At 38.5% G+C, this 17994-nt stretch overlaps 1 protein-coding gene across 2 annotated transcripts; it reads left to right on the top strand.

Annotated features, from left to right (window-relative positions):
* Positions 1–15544: 15544 nt before the first annotated feature.
* Positions 15545–17574, top strand: LOC122038224 (uncharacterized protein C24B11.05-like). Of its 2 annotated transcripts, none has more exons than XM_042597868.1 (8): positions 15545–15879; positions 15952–16017; positions 16080–16177; positions 16256–16293; positions 16370–16472; positions 16587–16862; positions 16931–16996; positions 17087–17574. In XM_042597868.1, exons 1-8 carry the CDS (start codon positions 15855–15857, stop codon positions 17240–17242), a joined length of 828 nt encoding a protein of 275 aa, XP_042453802.1. In that variant the 5' UTR covers positions 15545–15854; the 3' UTR covers positions 17243–17574. The 2 variants fall into 2 exon arrangements, with proteins under 2 accessions (XP_042453802.1, XP_042453803.1); XM_042597869.1 differs by having other exon boundaries at positions 15702–15879; positions 16385–16472.
* The last annotated feature ends 420 nt before the right edge of the window (positions 17575–17994 follow it).

Here is a 17994-nt window from a genome sequence, read left to right as displayed (position 1 = left end):
GCACGCCCGGCAGCTAAGGATCCACATTGTAGGCTGCAGCGACGAGAAGGCGAACGGGCCCGAGATTAGCTTCGGTCCGAGGGAGTCGAAATACCGCATGACGACGCTCTCATTATCAAAACGGTAATAGCCAATTACACTATTCACCGTATATTTATTGACACAGGCAACTCGGTCAACATCATCTTCAAGAAGGCATTCGACCAATTCCAGATTGGCCGAGCTGTTGCCCATGACAACCCCACTGTATGAGTTCACAGGAAACGAGGTGTTGCTGGTCGGACAAACCAGACTAGCCATATCGCTGGGAGAAGAGCCGCTCCGAAGGACGCAGGCCACTAACTTTATTGTGGTGGATGCCCCCTCCGCCTACAATGTGATCCTGGGTCGCCCAGCCCTCAACGAGTTTCAGGCGATCGTCTCGACTTTCTGTCAGAAAATAAAATTTCCCGTCGAGCACCAAGTAGGAGAGGTCCAAGGAGACCAGCTAGCAGCTCGGCGTTGCTACGTGGAAATGGTCCGCTCTGAATCCAGATCCGCTCGGAAGACACCCCGGATCGAGGTAAACGCTATAACCGAGAAACCTCCCACTTTAGTTTATGAGGAAAAGGAGGAAGTGCAGATTCATCCTTGCCGACCAGAGGCCACCACCTTCATAGCATCTGGCCTGGAGGGGGAACAAAGGAAAGAGCTCATCAAATGCCTCCAACAAAATCACGATGTCTTCGCATGGTCAACACACGAACTTCCCCGCATTTCCCCAAGCGTAGCTCAGCACGAGCTCCAAGTCCGACTGGACGCCCGACCAGTAAAGCAACGGAAGAGAGACTTCAGTGCTGAACAGAATCAAATAATCCGAGCGGAAGTTGAGAAGCTCCTGGAGGCCGGCCACATACGCGAGGTGCAATTCCTGAGCTGGCTCACAAACATAGTGCTCGTTTCCAAGCCGAACAACAAATGGAGAGTTTGCATCAACTTTCGGGATCTGAACAAAGCATGCCCGAAGGACTTTTATCTGCTGCTCAGAATCGATCAGATGGTAGATTCAACCGCCGGGTGTGAGCTAATATGCATGTTGGATGCATACCAGGGATACCACCAGGTGCCGCTCGCCCGCGATAACCAGGAGAAGGTTAGCTTCATCACAGCGGGCGGCACCTACTGCTATAACGTGATGTCGTTCGACTTGAAGAACGCTGGGGTCACTTATCATCGTCTTATGAACAAAGTATTCAGGCGGTAGATCGGGCGCAATATGAAGATATATATAGATGATATATTGATTAAATCACTCCGGACTGCCGATCTCTCTGTGCAAATATAAAGGAGACCTGTCATACGCTGCGGAAGATGAATGACCTTTTTCCACTTAGTGTATGGAGGAGAGGTAGTTGTTTCAATAGAAATTAGAATGTAGTCCACTTGAGTTAGTACTTATAATGGAGGCAATACCAAAAAGAGGTTGCTCAAATTAGATTTGGTGTTGGAAATAAGGGAGAGAGTCGCAACTTGGCTGAAGGCATATAAACAGAGGATGTGCCAAGCATACACAAGAATATCATTCCTCCCACTTTTCAGGTGGGCAATTTTGTATGGGAAAAATATAGCCGGTAAGAGAAGTTGAGAAGCTAGATGCTTGATGGTAAGGCTCTTATCGGGTAATTTAGAAATTAAGTTCATTATCTTATTACTTGCAAGATTAATAGGGGGAAGCAACTGGATTGCCCTTGGAATGTTTTTTATCTTTGACCATATCACATTTAGGTGTCCGGTATTTTATACTTTTGGTTAAAGGCAAATCGAGTCGTTAGCATGTTTTTAGTCTCATATGTTTTTTAAATTTCTATTATTTTAATAAGAATTACTTTTGGATCAATGTTTTTTTTATCAAGGTAAGAAGCATTGATGTCGTCTATTAAATTACATTTGACCCGTTTAAGAAGGGGATACATATGTTTGGACCTTTCTATACATCATTTCAACATTTGATACACCTCCTTTATATTGGCACCTATTTCGGGTTTACCAAATCAAATAGAACATGCAAGAGATACCCAAGAAATTAACAAGCTTTGTTGAGGTGGTTGTCTGTTGTTGTTGTCTAAACCAATCCAATAAACTTGCGGGGCTGTGGCAAATTTGGGTTGGATATTGAACCAACTTTTATTCCTTATCCCATAACAATTTGATTGCTGAACGATCAAATAAAAGATGGCCTTTCGTCTCATCCATCCGTTGGCACAATAGGCAGGTCTTGTAATCAATATACGCTAGCTTCTCCTTGGACTGCACCTTGCTGTTCCTAAGTTGCCAAATGAAAAAACTGTTCTTTGGCATGAGGAACGCCTTCCACACTACTGCAACCCACTCCGTCTTTATGTTTCGTGGCTTGAAGAGGTCGTAAGCAGCCCTAACACCATGCCACAACTCGAAATTGAACCAGCCAGCAAGCTGGTTGGCAGTAGCTTGAGCAGTACCAGCAGTGAGCATGATCTCCTAGCGAATTTACTACAGTTTGTTAACAAGCGGGTTGTCCTACTTTTGGATCAATGTTTGGTTTGTATTTGCAAGGCTGAAAAAATATTTCTTCTGTTATTTTTTTCATCAAGGATGGGATCACTACTAAAAGCTTTTCCTTTGTTAGGGACGGAGTTGCCTCTGATATTTCCCCATCATGAATGTGGTCGTCATTAAAAGCTTTTCCTTTGTTAGGAGAGTCGCCTTAAAAATTTCCTTCATCAGGGACTTGGTCACCACTAAAATCTTTTTCACTGTCAAGGACAAAGCTGCTTCCAACATTTTTCTCGTCAAGGATAGGGCCACCACTAAAAAGCTTTTCATCTGTTAGTGATAGAGTCAAGTCTGACATTTTTCCTTTTAGGGATGGGGTCGCCACTGAAAGCTTTTTCTCTGTCGGGGACAGAGTCACCTTAAACCAAATAAAGTCTTGAAAGAATATTAGGAAAGGGTAGTCTATTTAAAAGAAATAAATTTGATTTTATATATATATATATATATATATATGAATTTTGATTATGTTGGGTTAGTAGTCAATAGGAGGTCAACTACTCGATATTTTTCCTTTCTTGGTGATAACCTTATGACATGAAGGAGCAAGAAATAACATGTGGTAATGTGGTGTAGTGCATAGGTAGAATTTAATTTCAAGCAATGACTCATAGTCTGTGTGAACTACGTACTTTGGTTTGAAATCATCTTAGAAGACTTGCATCAAGTGGGATGGCAACCAAGACTTTGTTGTGATAATAAGTATGTGATTAGCATAGCTTACAATCCAATACAACATGATGATCAAACGAAATATATTGAAATACAAATACCTCATCACTATAGAAAATGAGTTAATTTGTATCCCTTAGGTATCTACATATAGACAACTGATCCAGTTACTAATGGGTTAAGTAGCTCAATGTTTCCAAGTAGTGTTAAAGCTAGGAATGATAAATATAATTTTGTAATCATATATAGGTTAAAAAATATTCTATAAATTATGGGATATATTAGTATAGCTAATTTCCATAAAAGTTTACAACAACAACTAAGTATTTATCTCACTAATGAAGTTAATCATATGAATCTACATATGTCATTAAATTAGATCTTCTATTATATTCTCATTTATATTTAAAAATTTTATCCTCTTTATAATTAGTTCTCATAAAAGTCTATTTGACTTTTATAGATAAGCGTCTTGAAGTTTTTAGGATTCTTATTAAAAAAAAAAGTCAATTATTTATAAAGAATAGGATTGCTTCCATAAAAGTAGTATTATCAATCTATATAAAAAAAGGGTTAAAATATGATGTATTAGTTAAGTTTTGAGTTAATATAATTTTAATTTTTGACAATATAGTATAATTATACTACATTAATGATTTGGCATAGCATTAAATAGAGTTTAGATATAGTTCTTCCATTTAGCCTAATAGCTTTTAACAAATATGTTGGAAATTGAAATTGTATTATCTCTAAAAACATATCAAATACATGATCCTACAAAAAAAAACTTTGAATATCGACGGAATATATCGATGAAAAATTATTCTGTTGGCATTTACTAACGAAATCCTAATTCTATCGGTATATATTGACGGAACCGTATTTTGTTACTATTTCCCTATGAAAAATGGGGTTCAATTGGGAAATTAGGTAATATCATCGGGTGTATTATGATAGATTATGTACTTCGACTAGAAACAAACATTCCTCTCATACTATGTAATATATTATATATATCCATCCAATTTTTTTGATTCAATGGAATATCTACCAGTACATTTACCATATGAGACACAAATAGTTAATCCTGTGTAGTACAGATGGATGTATCCATTGGAATGATTTTTTAAAAAATTAAAGAATAATGTTCATAACAAAGAAAGAGTTTAGGGGTCAATATGAAATGCTTATCTAGTTGAAAAAACATGTTCCTTTTGTTCATATTATTTTGTTGATAATGTGAAAACTAGATATCACAAATGTCCTAGAAATTTTGATGACGTTTAGCTGATAGATCCATCGATACTTTCTATTTTCAAGTTTCTTGATAAGCCAATGAATACATCTGTTTCTATATAGTTAACTCAACAAGAATATCATACTGTAAAAATATACATTCTCTTAAACTGTGATGAGGTCAAACCCCACAAATTCATAGAGAGTAACTTATAATTATAGTATTTGAGTTAAGGGATCTATGGATAATAGTAACACTGAGTTTGATTACTATGGTAGACTTGATGAAATCATAGCGAATGAATATACTGCATTACCTATAAAAAGGTGTGTATTATTCAAATGTTCATGGTATAATTAGATCCTAAGAACAGGTACAAGAATACATCCAAACTATAATTTAGTTAAGGTTAATGTAAATAAAAGGTTAAACAAGTTTGAACCTTTTATTTTTCGAGGTACAAACGAGTCAAGTTTTCTATCTTGAATACCCTATGAACAAAAGAAGATCTAGTGAATTGTTGTATGTTTGTTGAATGAAGGCTTGCTCGACTATATATAGAAAAGTCGAACACCATCACTGTTCAAAACCATGATGCATTTCAAAATGACGAAATGGAGAGATATTCAGTTGATTCACAACTCCAATCTGTTGGTCCCTTTGGATGCCGACAAGAGGGGAGGGGTGAATTGCCCTACAAAAATTAAACCAAAAACCTTTCTCGGATATTCAACTAATTAAAAGACACTTGTAATAATAAAAAGAAGAGACTAAATTAAAAGATCAGACACAAGAGGGTTTACTTGGTTTGCAATCAGAGGATTGCTAATCCAAGGAAAAGATGGTGCACTATCTGATTCTCCTCTGGGCGGAGTAGCCTCTTACAGTGTTGACAGTAAAAGAATAGAAAGCACAGAAAGAAATGAATTACAAGTTCATTGTTCTGAATGAATTAATTAGCTTCTGGACCAAGACTATATTTATAGTCTTGGTCGGGGCGCCTGGAAGGGTTCCGGGCGCCCTGGGGGGGGATAAATTTTATCCCCCAACATTCAGATCGAGTCAAACCTCGATCCTAATCAAGATCCACTTCCGGGCGTCTGGAAGGGTTTCGGGCATCCAGAAGGGTTCCGGGCGCCCCGGGCTGCTCCGGGCGCCCGGAATGGTTCCGGGTGCCCCGAGCCGTAAAGTCAACAGACGTTGACTTTTTCATCTCCGGTTCAGCTCGTCTCGGTCGGGGTCTTGTTCGCTCCGACTCCGCTAGGTTGGGTGATCTCAGCCATCCGGAATAGGGCTCACCCGAACCCAAGTTCCGGCCTTTTCCTCGAGCAGCATTCCTTCCCGGTTTCTCGTCCCTCGAACGCCGCGCACATTCTTCTCGTCCACCGGTGTACTCTTCCGTGGTCACCTCGTCCCTCGAACGCACCGAGCCCGTCGGCTCTCTCCCCGTGCCGTCCTTCTCGCTAGCCACGTCTTCCGCTCGACTTCTTGTGTTCCTAAGCTCCTGCACACTTAGACACAAGGGTTAGACTGTCACGCCCCGGAGGAGTCCCTGTCCGAAGAAATTTCGACAGCATCTCCCTTGTACGGCGGACAATCTGAAACTTTCTACATCTCATATACCTCAGCCACATGCGGCTGGAATAATAACAGAAATAAAAATATAACACATAGACATTCCACGCAGTTTAATAGATAACAAACTGAAACAGAAATAGGACTCAAAAACAACCCTACTCAACTACACTCGTAAAGCTCAAATCCGACAATAAGATCAACTTACCTCTTCTGCCGTCCAGGCAAGCATGTAGTAAAACATATCCAAACACCAAAATCATCGACACATACAATCATACCAGATCCATAGTATCAAAAAATCCATAGTATCAAAACCAGAATAGGTCGGACATAGTTAAAACAATAAAACTAAAAGATCATCCAGCATTTTCGTGGTCTGCAGGGGACTAGCAACTGGAACTCTCTCCTGACAGCATCAACCTGAAAAATATCAACAATGGAGGTGGGGTGAGTCCAACGCTCAGCAGGTACAACTGATATACACAGTAAGGAATTAACATCTACCGCTAATCATGTGTACAGTCTCCTGACATAAGAAGGATAAAATGCAACTGAAGTAAACAGGAGAAAACCGTACTAACCAGGACCTGGGTATAAGGACAAACAGTCCAAGAGGTATAGAAATCCTGTATGCATGTCAATCATAGGCACCCAAACAATATGCAACATATAAATGCAGCAAACACAAACACAAGCAATAAATGTATCATGCATATGATGTCAATGTCATGATCACCCCTGACGCCAGTCAGCCAACTCACAACAAACGTGGGAACGAGTGGGTAGGGCTGTGACGACCGTGCACTCTGCATCACTACTCCTGATGAGTGACCGAGTGGACGGGATACTGTCGGAGTACACACATACTCCTACCCCAAATCATAAATGGGGGAGCGCAATGCTCTCATCTTCCGGTACACGATGACGGGGAGGGGTACCTAACGTGCTACACGCTGCGTCACACTACCCATGAGCGGACCAAAGGAGCACCGGAAGAGCAAACTGACGTGCTACCACGCTGTGTCACGCTATCCATAAGTGTCACAACGGAGCACCGAACAGTGATGAAACTGGCGAGGTGCTCGACAATAATTGAGCAATCCTATCACACAGCATGCAATCATGCGAATGGTGCATGACACTAAGCATGATAATATACTGAATCAATCTATATACATATATGATGTGCACCATAGCAAATAAATCATATCAAGGGTACACATATCAAGTAAGGTATCAGATCTAGGTCCTGAACATGGTGAAACATGGTATATCACTACCCCTATAAGCATGTATAAGCAGGTAAGGAATAGTATGAGATGCAAAACAAGCAATCAACCAAGCATATAACAGGTATTGGGTAGTAATTAACCGAAACAAATAAGAAACATAATCTTTGCTATTTGTTAAATTCATTACTATGCATATCAAATGATATAAGTAAAAAGTACCCACCTCCAATCGAAAAGTCCAAACTGGTCCAAATCTGACTCTGAGATACTCGTCTCGTGTCAAAGTCCTGTGTCACCAATATATATACAATTATTTAGCTAAATTCCTATAAATAGCTAAATAAGTTCTTTAACCCTAAATTAGGGCAAAAACCCTAATTCCAAAAACACATAAACCTAATCAACTGACACATGACTATAATTTATTATGTATCATAGCATAACATACCTAAATCACCCTATAACCAAATTAGATATGTATCAATTCATACCTAAAACATGTATCAAAACGTGTCAACTCAATCCATAAACCAAACCCTTACCTTACTCCCATAACCTTTATGCTAACAACTTACCCAAATCCAAATCTGTGAGCTTCTGATAGAGATGATGCCTCTGCCGACCCTCCTCTCCCTTTAACTTGAACATAGCACGGTTAGGCCCTAGGGCACAGTGAGGAGGTTGCAATAACAATCAGAAAGAGAAACAAAAGAAATCTGGTAAGGGTTGATATGGTACCTAGTCCGGCAGAGGAACGCTTACTATCGGCAATCGGCAAGGAGAAAGAGAAGGGGGGTCTCGGCGTGTTTCTGATCTCTACAGTGGAGATGGATCTATGTCTCAGAGCGACGGCCGACGCTAAGGCAGAAGCTGAAGACAGGGTCTGCTGCCGGAGCCAAGGCAGAAAGGGCTCGGTGTCGCTGCAAATCTAGGGCACGGCCAAGTGGAGGAGGTCGGCGCTGGGATCGAAGACGGCGGCGTCGCCAGGGAAAGTGGTGGCGCTGGATTCCAGTGGCCGGCGGTGTCTCGGGAGGGTGTGGGAGTCGCGGGTCGGCTCTCTATTCCCCGGCGTCGTCGGCGTCGGGCAAAGGAGAGGAAGGCGTCGGGAAGGAGTCGACTAGGGCACTCGCGACGGCGGTCGGCGCTGGGGTTCCTGGCGGCTAGGGCACAAAATCGGTGAGGAAGAAGATGAGAAGAGGGCGGTTAGGGCACAGGTGGTTCGGCGGCTCGGCGCGAGGAGGAGGAAGAGAGATCGCCGCGCGTGTGAGGCTCGGTGAGGGCACGGGAGGAGAAGAAAATAAATAAGAAAAAGAAAGGAAAAGAAAATAAATAAATAACTAAATCTTTTCCTCGCTTAAATGGGTAGCCTAAACAGGTCTTTTCGGGACCAACTTTTTTTATCCCCGTTAACTCGTCCATACGAGCTCCGAAAAATTCCCAAAAATTTCAAAAAATTCCCTTATTAATATTCGCCTATTTTCGGTATTTTACATAGACAACGCAGGACCTAACTTAGCTTGTTTGATCATATCAAAACACCTTGGGGTTCCAACAATCTCTCCCTTTTTGATGTGAGCAACCCAAGTTAAGTTAGGGTAAAACAAATGCAATAAAAACAGTTAATTTGTAATTAATTTGCAAATAAGTCTAAAGATATTTCAATTAAAAAATATATTACCTCCCCCTAGACTTAACATCCTTCTCCCCCTTTGATCACATAAAAAATAGGGGTTCTTAAACAAGTCTAAGGTAAAAAAGAAAATTCTATGGTAAGTTCTAAAAACAATTTCTAAAAAAAAATTCTAATTTAAACAATTTCTAAGTCAATTTTAAAAAAAAAATTCGAAGGCAGTTATAAAAAATTCTTAGTAAAAAAAAATTAAGGTAATTTTTTTTAAAAAAAAACTTTAAGGTAATAAAAAAATTCTAAGTCAAATTTAAAAAAAAAATCAAAGGTAATTTTCATAAAAAAATTTCTAAGGTAAAAATTTCTAAATCAATTTTAAATATTTTCTAACACAAATTGAATAACTTTTTTTTTAAAGCATTAAGTAAATTAAATTAATGATTTTTCAGTTAGTCAATTAAATTTTTCATTTCGATAATTGGCTTCCAGGTCGTGGCGAGACACTAGGTCTTCTTGGATATTGGAGCAACAACCACTTCCTTAGACAAAGCCTCATAAAGAAATTAGTTGTTTAATTTCCTTGCTGAAATTGCTAAGTTTAATTTTAATTTTAAATTAAATAGTTTTTTGGAACCCAATAGAGGTTCCTACCTACAGGATTAACCAAGTATTTCCTAGGTACATAGACTTTTGATATATTTCTAATTTGACTTTGATGAAATCTATAATACCAATTTAAACCTCTATAATTTCTAAAAGTAGAAATATTTGAACTATTAGATTTTTCAATCTTTCTATTTCTTCTTTTAGTTTTTCATTTTCAATTTTCAATTTTTCAAAATCCTCTATAAGACATGATTTTGTCAAAATTCTTTTTGTTTCTAAAATTTCATTTTCTAATTTGGTATTTTTATTTTCTAATTTATACATGGATTTTGTCATTGCCGTAATACCAAAGTAAAGTTCATCAAAGGGTAAGAAGCATACCTCACTTACCATATCAGACTTGAAGCCTTAATCTCCTGTGCTTCGCTACTTCCATCTGAGGTCACTCCCCCTTCATCGATGCTGGGTTCTGATGCACTTTGTCCTTCGTAGCTTGCCATTAGTGCTATCCCGGCATATTCTTGAATCTCGGACTCAGATGAAGAAGTGTCGTCCCAAGTAGTTTTTAGGTTCTTGTGCTTCTTGGGAATCTTGCCTTTGTCCTTCTTTAGTTTTGGGCAATCTTTTTCTAGGTGTCCTTCCTTTTGACACTGGTAGCAACGCATCCTTCTTCTATTTCTTGGATTCTTTTTACTCTACATTTCTTTAAATTTATTAGATCTAAAAATCTTTTTAAAATTTCTTACCATGTATGCTTCCTGATCATCTTCTGAGTCTGACTTGGGTTCATCCCTTTTGGTTGCATTTAGTGCGATCATTTAGCTTGATTCTTTTGTTCCTGCACACCTGGTTTCATGCAATTCAAGAGTGGAAAATAGTTCTTCTAAAGTACTTACCTCCAGGTCTTTCGAAATGTAGTAGGCGTCGACGATTGATGTCCATTCTGAAGTTCTGGGAAACGCATTGAGTGCGTAGCGTATTGTCTCCCGATTTGTTACCGTTTCTCTGAGGTTCTCGAGACCAGTAATCAGTTCTTTTACCTTAGCGTGTAGACTGGCTACCTTCTCACCTTTTTCCAGACGTATGTTCATCAACTTGTTCCGGAGAATGTCTCTTCTAGCGAGCTTCGCTTCGAACGTGCCTTCATGGAGTTCTAGGAACTTCTCCTAGAGTTCTTTAGCAGATGAATAGCTTCCGATACGGTTGACCTCTTGAGGTGGCAACACGCTCAGTAAGTGATATTCCGCACGGCTGTTCGCTACAGACTCATTCTGCTCCTTCTTTGTCTAATGGCTTTCTTCTTTTTCTTCTCCATCTTGATTCATCGGAGCTACAAAACCATACTTCATAATAAACCAAATTTCAAAATCAGTTCTTAGGAATACCTCCATACGTCGCTTCTAGTCTGCGAAGTCCCCCTCGAATTTTGGTGGAACGATGCTTGGTCCGGCCATCTTGCCGCTTCGACGGCGGTTAGTCCTCCCTAAGCGCCTTGCTCTGATACCACTTGTTGGTCCCTTTGGAGGCCGGCAAGAGGGGAGGGGTGAATTGCCCTACAAAAATTAAACCAAAAACCTTTCTCGGATATTCAACTAATTAACAGAAACTTGTAATAATAAAAAGAAGAGACTAAATTAAAAGATCATAGACAAGAGGGTTTACTTGGTTTGCAATCAGAGGATTGCTAATCCAAGGAAAAGATGGTGCACTATCTGATTCTCCTCTGGGCGGAGTAGCCTCTTACAGTGTTGACAGTAAAAGAATAGAAAGCACAGAAAGAAATGAATTACAAGTTCATTGTTCTGAATGAATTAATTAGCTTCTGGACCAAGACTATATTTATAGTCTTGGTCGGGGCGCCTGGAAGGGTTCCGGGCGCCCTGGGGGGGATAAATTTTATCCCCCAACATTCAGATCGAGTCAAACCTCGATCCTAATCAAGATCCACTTTCGGGCGCCCGGAAGGGTTCCGGGCACCCCCGGCTGCTCCGGGCGCCCGGAATGGTTCCGGGGGCCCTGAGCCTTAAAGTCAACAGATGTTGACTTTTTCATCTCTGGTTCAGCTCGTCTCGGTCCGGGTCTTGTTTGCTCCGGCTCCGCTAGCTTGGGTGATCTCGGCCATCCAGAATAGGGCTCACCCGAACCCAAGTTCCGACCTTTTACTCGAGCAGCCTTCCTTCCCGGTTTCTCGTCCCTCAAACGCCGCTCATGTTCTTCTCGTCCACCGGTGTACTCTTCCGCGGTCACCTTGTCCCTCGGACGCACCGAACCTGTCGGCTCTCTCCCCGTGCCGTCCTTCTCGCTAGCCGCGTCTTCCGCTCGACTTCCTGTGTTCCTAACCTCCTGCACACTTAGACACAAGGGTTAGACAACGCAGGACCTAACTTAGCTTGTTTGATCACATCAAAACACCTTGGGGTTCCAACACAATCCACATCTCAATTACTTGTAAATGTTAATGTCACTTATGAGAAGATAGATAATGGACAGATGTCCAATAGTAAAGATGTTGCAGAATTAATAGAGTCTAGTGATAAAAACTTATAAACTGTTAATGTTGATTAGTCTAATGTAAATAATGATTAAACATTTATATTATTATTCATCAAGTTATGCTTTCATTTTTTTTTTTTTGCTTATATTATCATGTTAGTAAACTTTATTATGATATATTATAATATTATTTTGTAGATGTTATCATGGCAGAGCAGCAGGCAGTATCATTCCGTGACCATAAAGTGCTTAGGATTGTTAGTATTTTTTTATTAGTAATTCAAGTTGATATGACTTTATTTATAATATAATTTTCATATCTTAATATTTTTTTCATGTAGGTTTACCCTTGATGGCCCCTGAGTGATGACATATATCACAGAAAAACTTAAAGAAAGAGTATGTATTTCTAGTATTAGAAAGAGGCATGTAGACCAAGAAACGAAGATTTTTTATTATAATGAATTTATGGTAAGTAAATTTAATATATTTGGTATTATATAATATATTTATCCTTTAATGTACTAAATTTTCAACTTATAACTATAGAAAAATATACGTGGTAGGAAGGTCATGCGGCACAATTTCGAGACACTTGGAATATATATTGTGTAAAACTGTACAAAGACATTCTTTACTATATGAGAAAGAAGGGCACGAGGCCGGCGTATGTTTCAGACGAGATATGAAATGCCTGGACGACCACCTGGGTTGCAGAAAGCAGGGGCGAAGCTAAGCTATTGGTTTAGTGTAAGCAAATTATATCTACTACCGATGGACACATTGCAGAGGATGCCTCCCTCGGTCCAATTTTGATGACAAACTCAACAATAGTGTAGCGGCTAAAGCTCTCCGTTTTACCAGATGCTTACATAAAATGGAGTTAGCAGGGTCAAAATCATATATTGTATTACTTAAGGGACACCACTTTTAAAATGTGAAAATCATACATATGTAGAGTTAACATGATCAAAATCATACATTGGGATCATGTGGCACTCGTGATTTTAGCAAGGAACCCTGCATTAGGCAACCGGAACACTATTCTCATTGATTAGTTATTACACCCACATAAAGCCAATCTAGCTAGAACATTACAATAATTTATTGATTGATAACACAATAATCTTCAGAATATTACAAACATTTTCAATTAAAAAAAACTCTACACTATTATATTATATTTTCCTTGAATATATGGTATAATGAAAGTTGTTGAATATTTCAATTAAATAATGTTTAATTTGATCAGATTGTCCCTCTCCCTTTCATTTGGAGGCACTAATTTTTACTAGGGTATATGATTTGCTTCTCTTGTTCAGTGGATTATATGTACGCCCGACTTTTACCAAAGTATATATGGTTTTCATAAGTCTGCTGCTAATCTTTGAGGTTTAGGGCAAAGCAATCTCAATTATTTCATTGTTATTGTTCCATTGTTCTCACAGCTAATGAAGTAGACTACTTTGTTATTTTCCTCCTTTGTTCTCCAGATTTACAGTGCACCTTTAGACATTTACTGCATTGCTCACTTGACTAAAAAGACATAACAAAACAGGTAGTACTCTAACAGGCCACACGCTTCGTGTTTTGTATCTTGCCATGTCACTTGATGGGCAGGTAGTAATTTGACTCTCTCTTTTTTTTTCTCTTTTGTTCTTTTAAAAATTGGCCCATTATCTCTATAGTGTAAAATGATCAACAGAAGTATCAATGATTGTTGACGTTATCATTAGTCTATTGGACTCTACAATACTTTCTAGGCTAGATTGATTGGGAAATATACATTTCCTGCAAACTATAGTGACTGAAGCAGGAGATGAAACACTGAGATTTGCAGCGTTTTCCCCTCGTGGAAAGCACCAGTAAGCAGTTTGACATTACAACCAACGAAGCAATTTTCATTTTGTGCATTTAAAAGAGAATTTCTCACCCTGACCAAAAAAAATTTCCTCACGTTATGATCTTTTTCTTTAATTGTCAAAGAACAAGAGAATTTTAGTAACAACTTAAAATTTTTCAGTTCTTTTCATTGACAATTCTTACTAAATCACGGTCGCCTAAATTCAGTAGCTTCTTTGTATCATTCCAGAGTGACTGTAGCATATATATGCTACTTAAAAAAGCAAATGAAGGTCTTTCCCCTAATTATTATTCCAGAGTGGTAGGTTTCTATTTGTTGCATATACATTATTCCAGCGACTGGTTGCATCATTTTTGTTTGCCTTTGATTTTTTATTTTTAATTTTATTGTTTGTGGTTATTCGTCTTTCTTGTGACATCTTTACAAATTTCCTGATATTATTGGCAAGAAAAAGACAATTAACCACATTCCTAAACTAGCAGATGCAAGTGACGAGTTATAATACTATCAATTGGCATATACTTTAAAAAAAAAACAAAAGAACAATAATAAAAAAATATATGACTGCAATTTGCTCATTGAATTACAGAATAAGTTTCATAAAAAAATGTTTTAAAGATTGAAGCAGAACAATGAAAAGAGAATTTAACTTGTGCTTCTTCAAGTTAATCCCTATCACATTCCTTGATTTCTTTCCGTGTTCTTATACTCTTCTATCGTGCTTTGTACACCGTCAATCATGTAGCATGTATGCAACTCCAATTATTGCATTATTGGATCTACTTAGCCTAACTTAATTACTTTATACAGGATCGTCAAACATTAAGCTGCCATCTGTATTCAATTATTTTGCTCCCAAATTATTGCTAATCCCATCAAAGTCTCAAGGCTCTAGAACTTGAGCAAGATTAAGTGGTGGCATTTGGAAAGTTAATTAATCTAATGACCGGCCCAAATTGGTACACGACAGCAGGCCAAATTACCTCAAAATGTGTTGTGCAAGCAACAGATTGAATTTGGATCATTATTTTGCTTCATAGGACACCAAATTAACTACATGGAAAACCAAATGATGATTCGCCAGATTGTTAGCATCGCCAGTTAACCAACACGCGATCATCGAACGTGACTACAGACAGCACGACGAATAAATCTCTCATGTCTGGGAGGGAAGGTAGCAGAGAAAAAGATGGAAAGAATCAAAACAAATTGTGAACTAATCACAAACTATGAATATAAATTATTCTCATAATTGGCATAAATGTAGCATAACCAGTCTCTCTCATTCTCTACATGTCCATCTCCATTTAGCAATAATTCAAACGTTAAATTAGATAGCGATACGTGACCAGCTTCTCCTCCAAACTACTCCCCCATCTACCATTTTTTATGTTATCTACTTATCATTAGTGGTATATGAAATGCTAAGCGATAAGAAAAGGCGATTCTAGAAAAGAAGGGGGGAAAAGAAAACAATCTTCCATAATTTTTCCAAATTGTACAATTTCTACATCGTTTTTTTGTTTTTCAAGGACGAGAATTTTCTGTAACATTGAGTGGACACGCCACGCCGTCCGATTTCCACCATTGAATCCCGTGGACGGTCCTCGTCTCCTACTCGCAGCCAAACTAGATTTTGTCCGAATCTAAACGCGTGAATTCATAGTCCGGACCGGATCAAAAGCCGGAAAAAGAAACCCATACAACTCATCCAATCGCGTAACGACAGCTGGACTTTAAATTTAAATCAAATATATTTTTTTCCTGAAATAATTTGACTAAAAAGGCAATATTTAGCCTATTTAACCAGTAGCAACCCCACCTATCTCCTTCCCCCTCTCCCTCCTCCATTTCCAGTATTTGTACTCTGCACTCATCTCTGCTGCGCTTTGCCTGCACCTTATTCACATTCTCACTTTAGCGATTGGAATTGTTCGAACCGATTCCTGGAAATTGTTAAGATTGCAACTGATCAAGATGAAATATGACTGTCTTCTTTTCGGTACGCTTCCAGATTTAGCTGGATTTAAAAGTTACTTTTTAACAGAATATTGATTTGATGTCCTTGAACTAGATTTGGACGACACGCTCTACCCTCTGAGCTCTGGCATCTCAACTGAGTGCCTCAGAAATATCGGAGGTAAGTTTCCATCATGTTATGTCTGTTTGATTTCACTGCTAATTTCTCTGATCATGATTCAGATTACATGATCGAAAGACTCGGAATCGATCCGAGAAAGGTTCCAGACTTCTGCTATCTGCTATACAAGAACTATGGCACAACAATGGCAGGATTGAGGGTAGTTAATCCGTCAGTTTTATTTTGATTTTCACTTGAATCAATCCTCTGTTCTCATGTGTATCGATTGATTGCTCAGGCTATTGGCTACAAGTTTAACTACGACGATTATCACAGGTTTCAGTTCTGATAAGTTTGTTTGTTTGCTTTCTCTGATTGTAATTACTGGGAAAAAAAAATCAGCCGATTTTAGCTTTCTATTTAACAGTTTTGTTCATGGCCGACTACCTTATGAGAAGTTAAAGCCTGACCCTGTTCTCAGACACCTGTTGCAGAGCCTTCCAATCCGCAAAGTCGTAAGTTTCAAGTTAGAGCTTCGTTTTCTCTCAATTTATTTTATATATTAACATAAACTATGAAGAATACTCAAATGAATTTCCCTTTTTTCTAAAAAATTGATTCAAAAACAGATATTTACCAATGCTGATAAGATTCATGCTGTTAAAGTGCTGAAAAGGCTTGGTCTAGAGGACTGTTTCCAGGGAATCATATGCTTTGAGACACTCAATCTGCAGCCTTCGGATTCCGATCAACAAAGCGTTGTTAATGGCATATTTGACATTGTCGGTCACTTCTCTCGGCCAAATTCTGGAGTAGAATTACCAAAAACACCAATTCTTTGCAAGCCATCCGTAGAAGCCATGGAGCATGCTCTCAGAATTGCTGGCATAAATCCTGAAACAACCGTGAGATTCTTTTTTCGCTTGGATTTCACTTCTTAGATTTTTCTCTAACTGAATAGATTCTCTTCCAGATCTTCTTCGACGACAGCATTCGCAATATCCAGTCTGCAAAACGCGTTGGCTTACACACCGTACTGGTATTTTTAATTAATTAATTCTTTTTTTACTTCTCTTGAGAGTTTTCTGTATCGGATTCGATCGAACATTGATGATTTGAATGGATTTAGGTGGGCACTTCACATAGAGTCAAAGGTGCAGACCATGCCCTGGAAAGTATTCATAACGTCAAGGAAGCATTCCCAGAACTGTTGGCGGAGAATGAGAAATCTGACGTGATAAAACACTCAGGAAGCGTTGGACTGGAAACATCAGTTTCTGCTTGATTCCTCTCCCTCCACGAAAAGAGACATTTGCAGCAATCATATTGTTAACAGTTCGAATCTGTCCATGATTTGGGAATCAGCTGGTTGTTTGTTAATCGAAAGTAAATGAGAGTCTTGTTCTCAACTCAAATCTTGTGCTCTTGGTTGCAAAGCTCTTGGGTCTGTTCTGCAAAGCAATGGTCGCATTGTTTTAATAATCTCATAACTCTATCACCAACAGCATATATAAGAACCTCCATAGATAGTACATTTTCACTTCTAAATAACTTTAATGGAGATTATTGTTTAGTTTCTTTTCAATTTTCATTAGAGTCAATGGGCTCTTTGCTTTCCATCTGATTCATTTTCTACCTCAGATATGATCGTTGTGAATGAAGCTAATTATGAACTGAGAAGTACTCGCAACGAGTAATTCATGAGTCTAACGTTCTTAAGTCAACTGTCTATTAAAAAAAAAAAATCTATTAATTAGTAAATTAAAAAATGTTTATACTAGAAGACCCATCAATTCAATATTGTTACGTCAATCACTCAATATGAAAAATTTATTTATTAATTTATTAGAACAAAAGCAGTTCAATATCACTGGTCTCCAGATAAAATACAGACAGATAAATTATGAGAAATATCAACTAACAAGATATTTTATATTCACTGTAAATTAATCTCAAGACTTATTAAAATAAATTAAACATTCGTATAGATATTAGTTGTGTCTATCCGTGGGACGCAAAATTTAATGAAGAAAAATG

This window comes from Zingiber officinale, chromosome 1A (assembly GCF_018446385.1).
Source record: "Zingiber officinale cultivar Zhangliang chromosome 1A, Zo_v1.1, whole genome shotgun sequence".
Taxonomy (NCBI): domain Eukaryota; kingdom Viridiplantae; phylum Streptophyta; class Magnoliopsida; order Zingiberales; family Zingiberaceae; genus Zingiber; species Zingiber officinale.
Note: the sequence above shows the minus strand (reverse complement) of the source record. Positions and strands in the feature narration are given on the sequence as shown.

What these genes read in the sequence shown, in the direction of transcription:
- LOC122038224 (XM_042597868.1), top strand. Translation starts at nt 15,855, where the DNA reads ATGAAATATGACTGTCTTCTTTTCG. An exon ending in GCCTTCCAATCCGCAAAGTC is followed by an intron (nt 16,473 to 16,586) that starts GTAAGTTTCAAG and finishes ATTCAAAAACAG; the next exon opens with ATATTTACCAATGCTGATAA. An exon ending in TTGGCTTACACACCGTACTG is followed by an intron (nt 16,997 to 17,086) that starts GTATTTTTAATT and finishes GAATGGATTTAG; the next exon opens with GTGGGCACTTCACATAGAGT.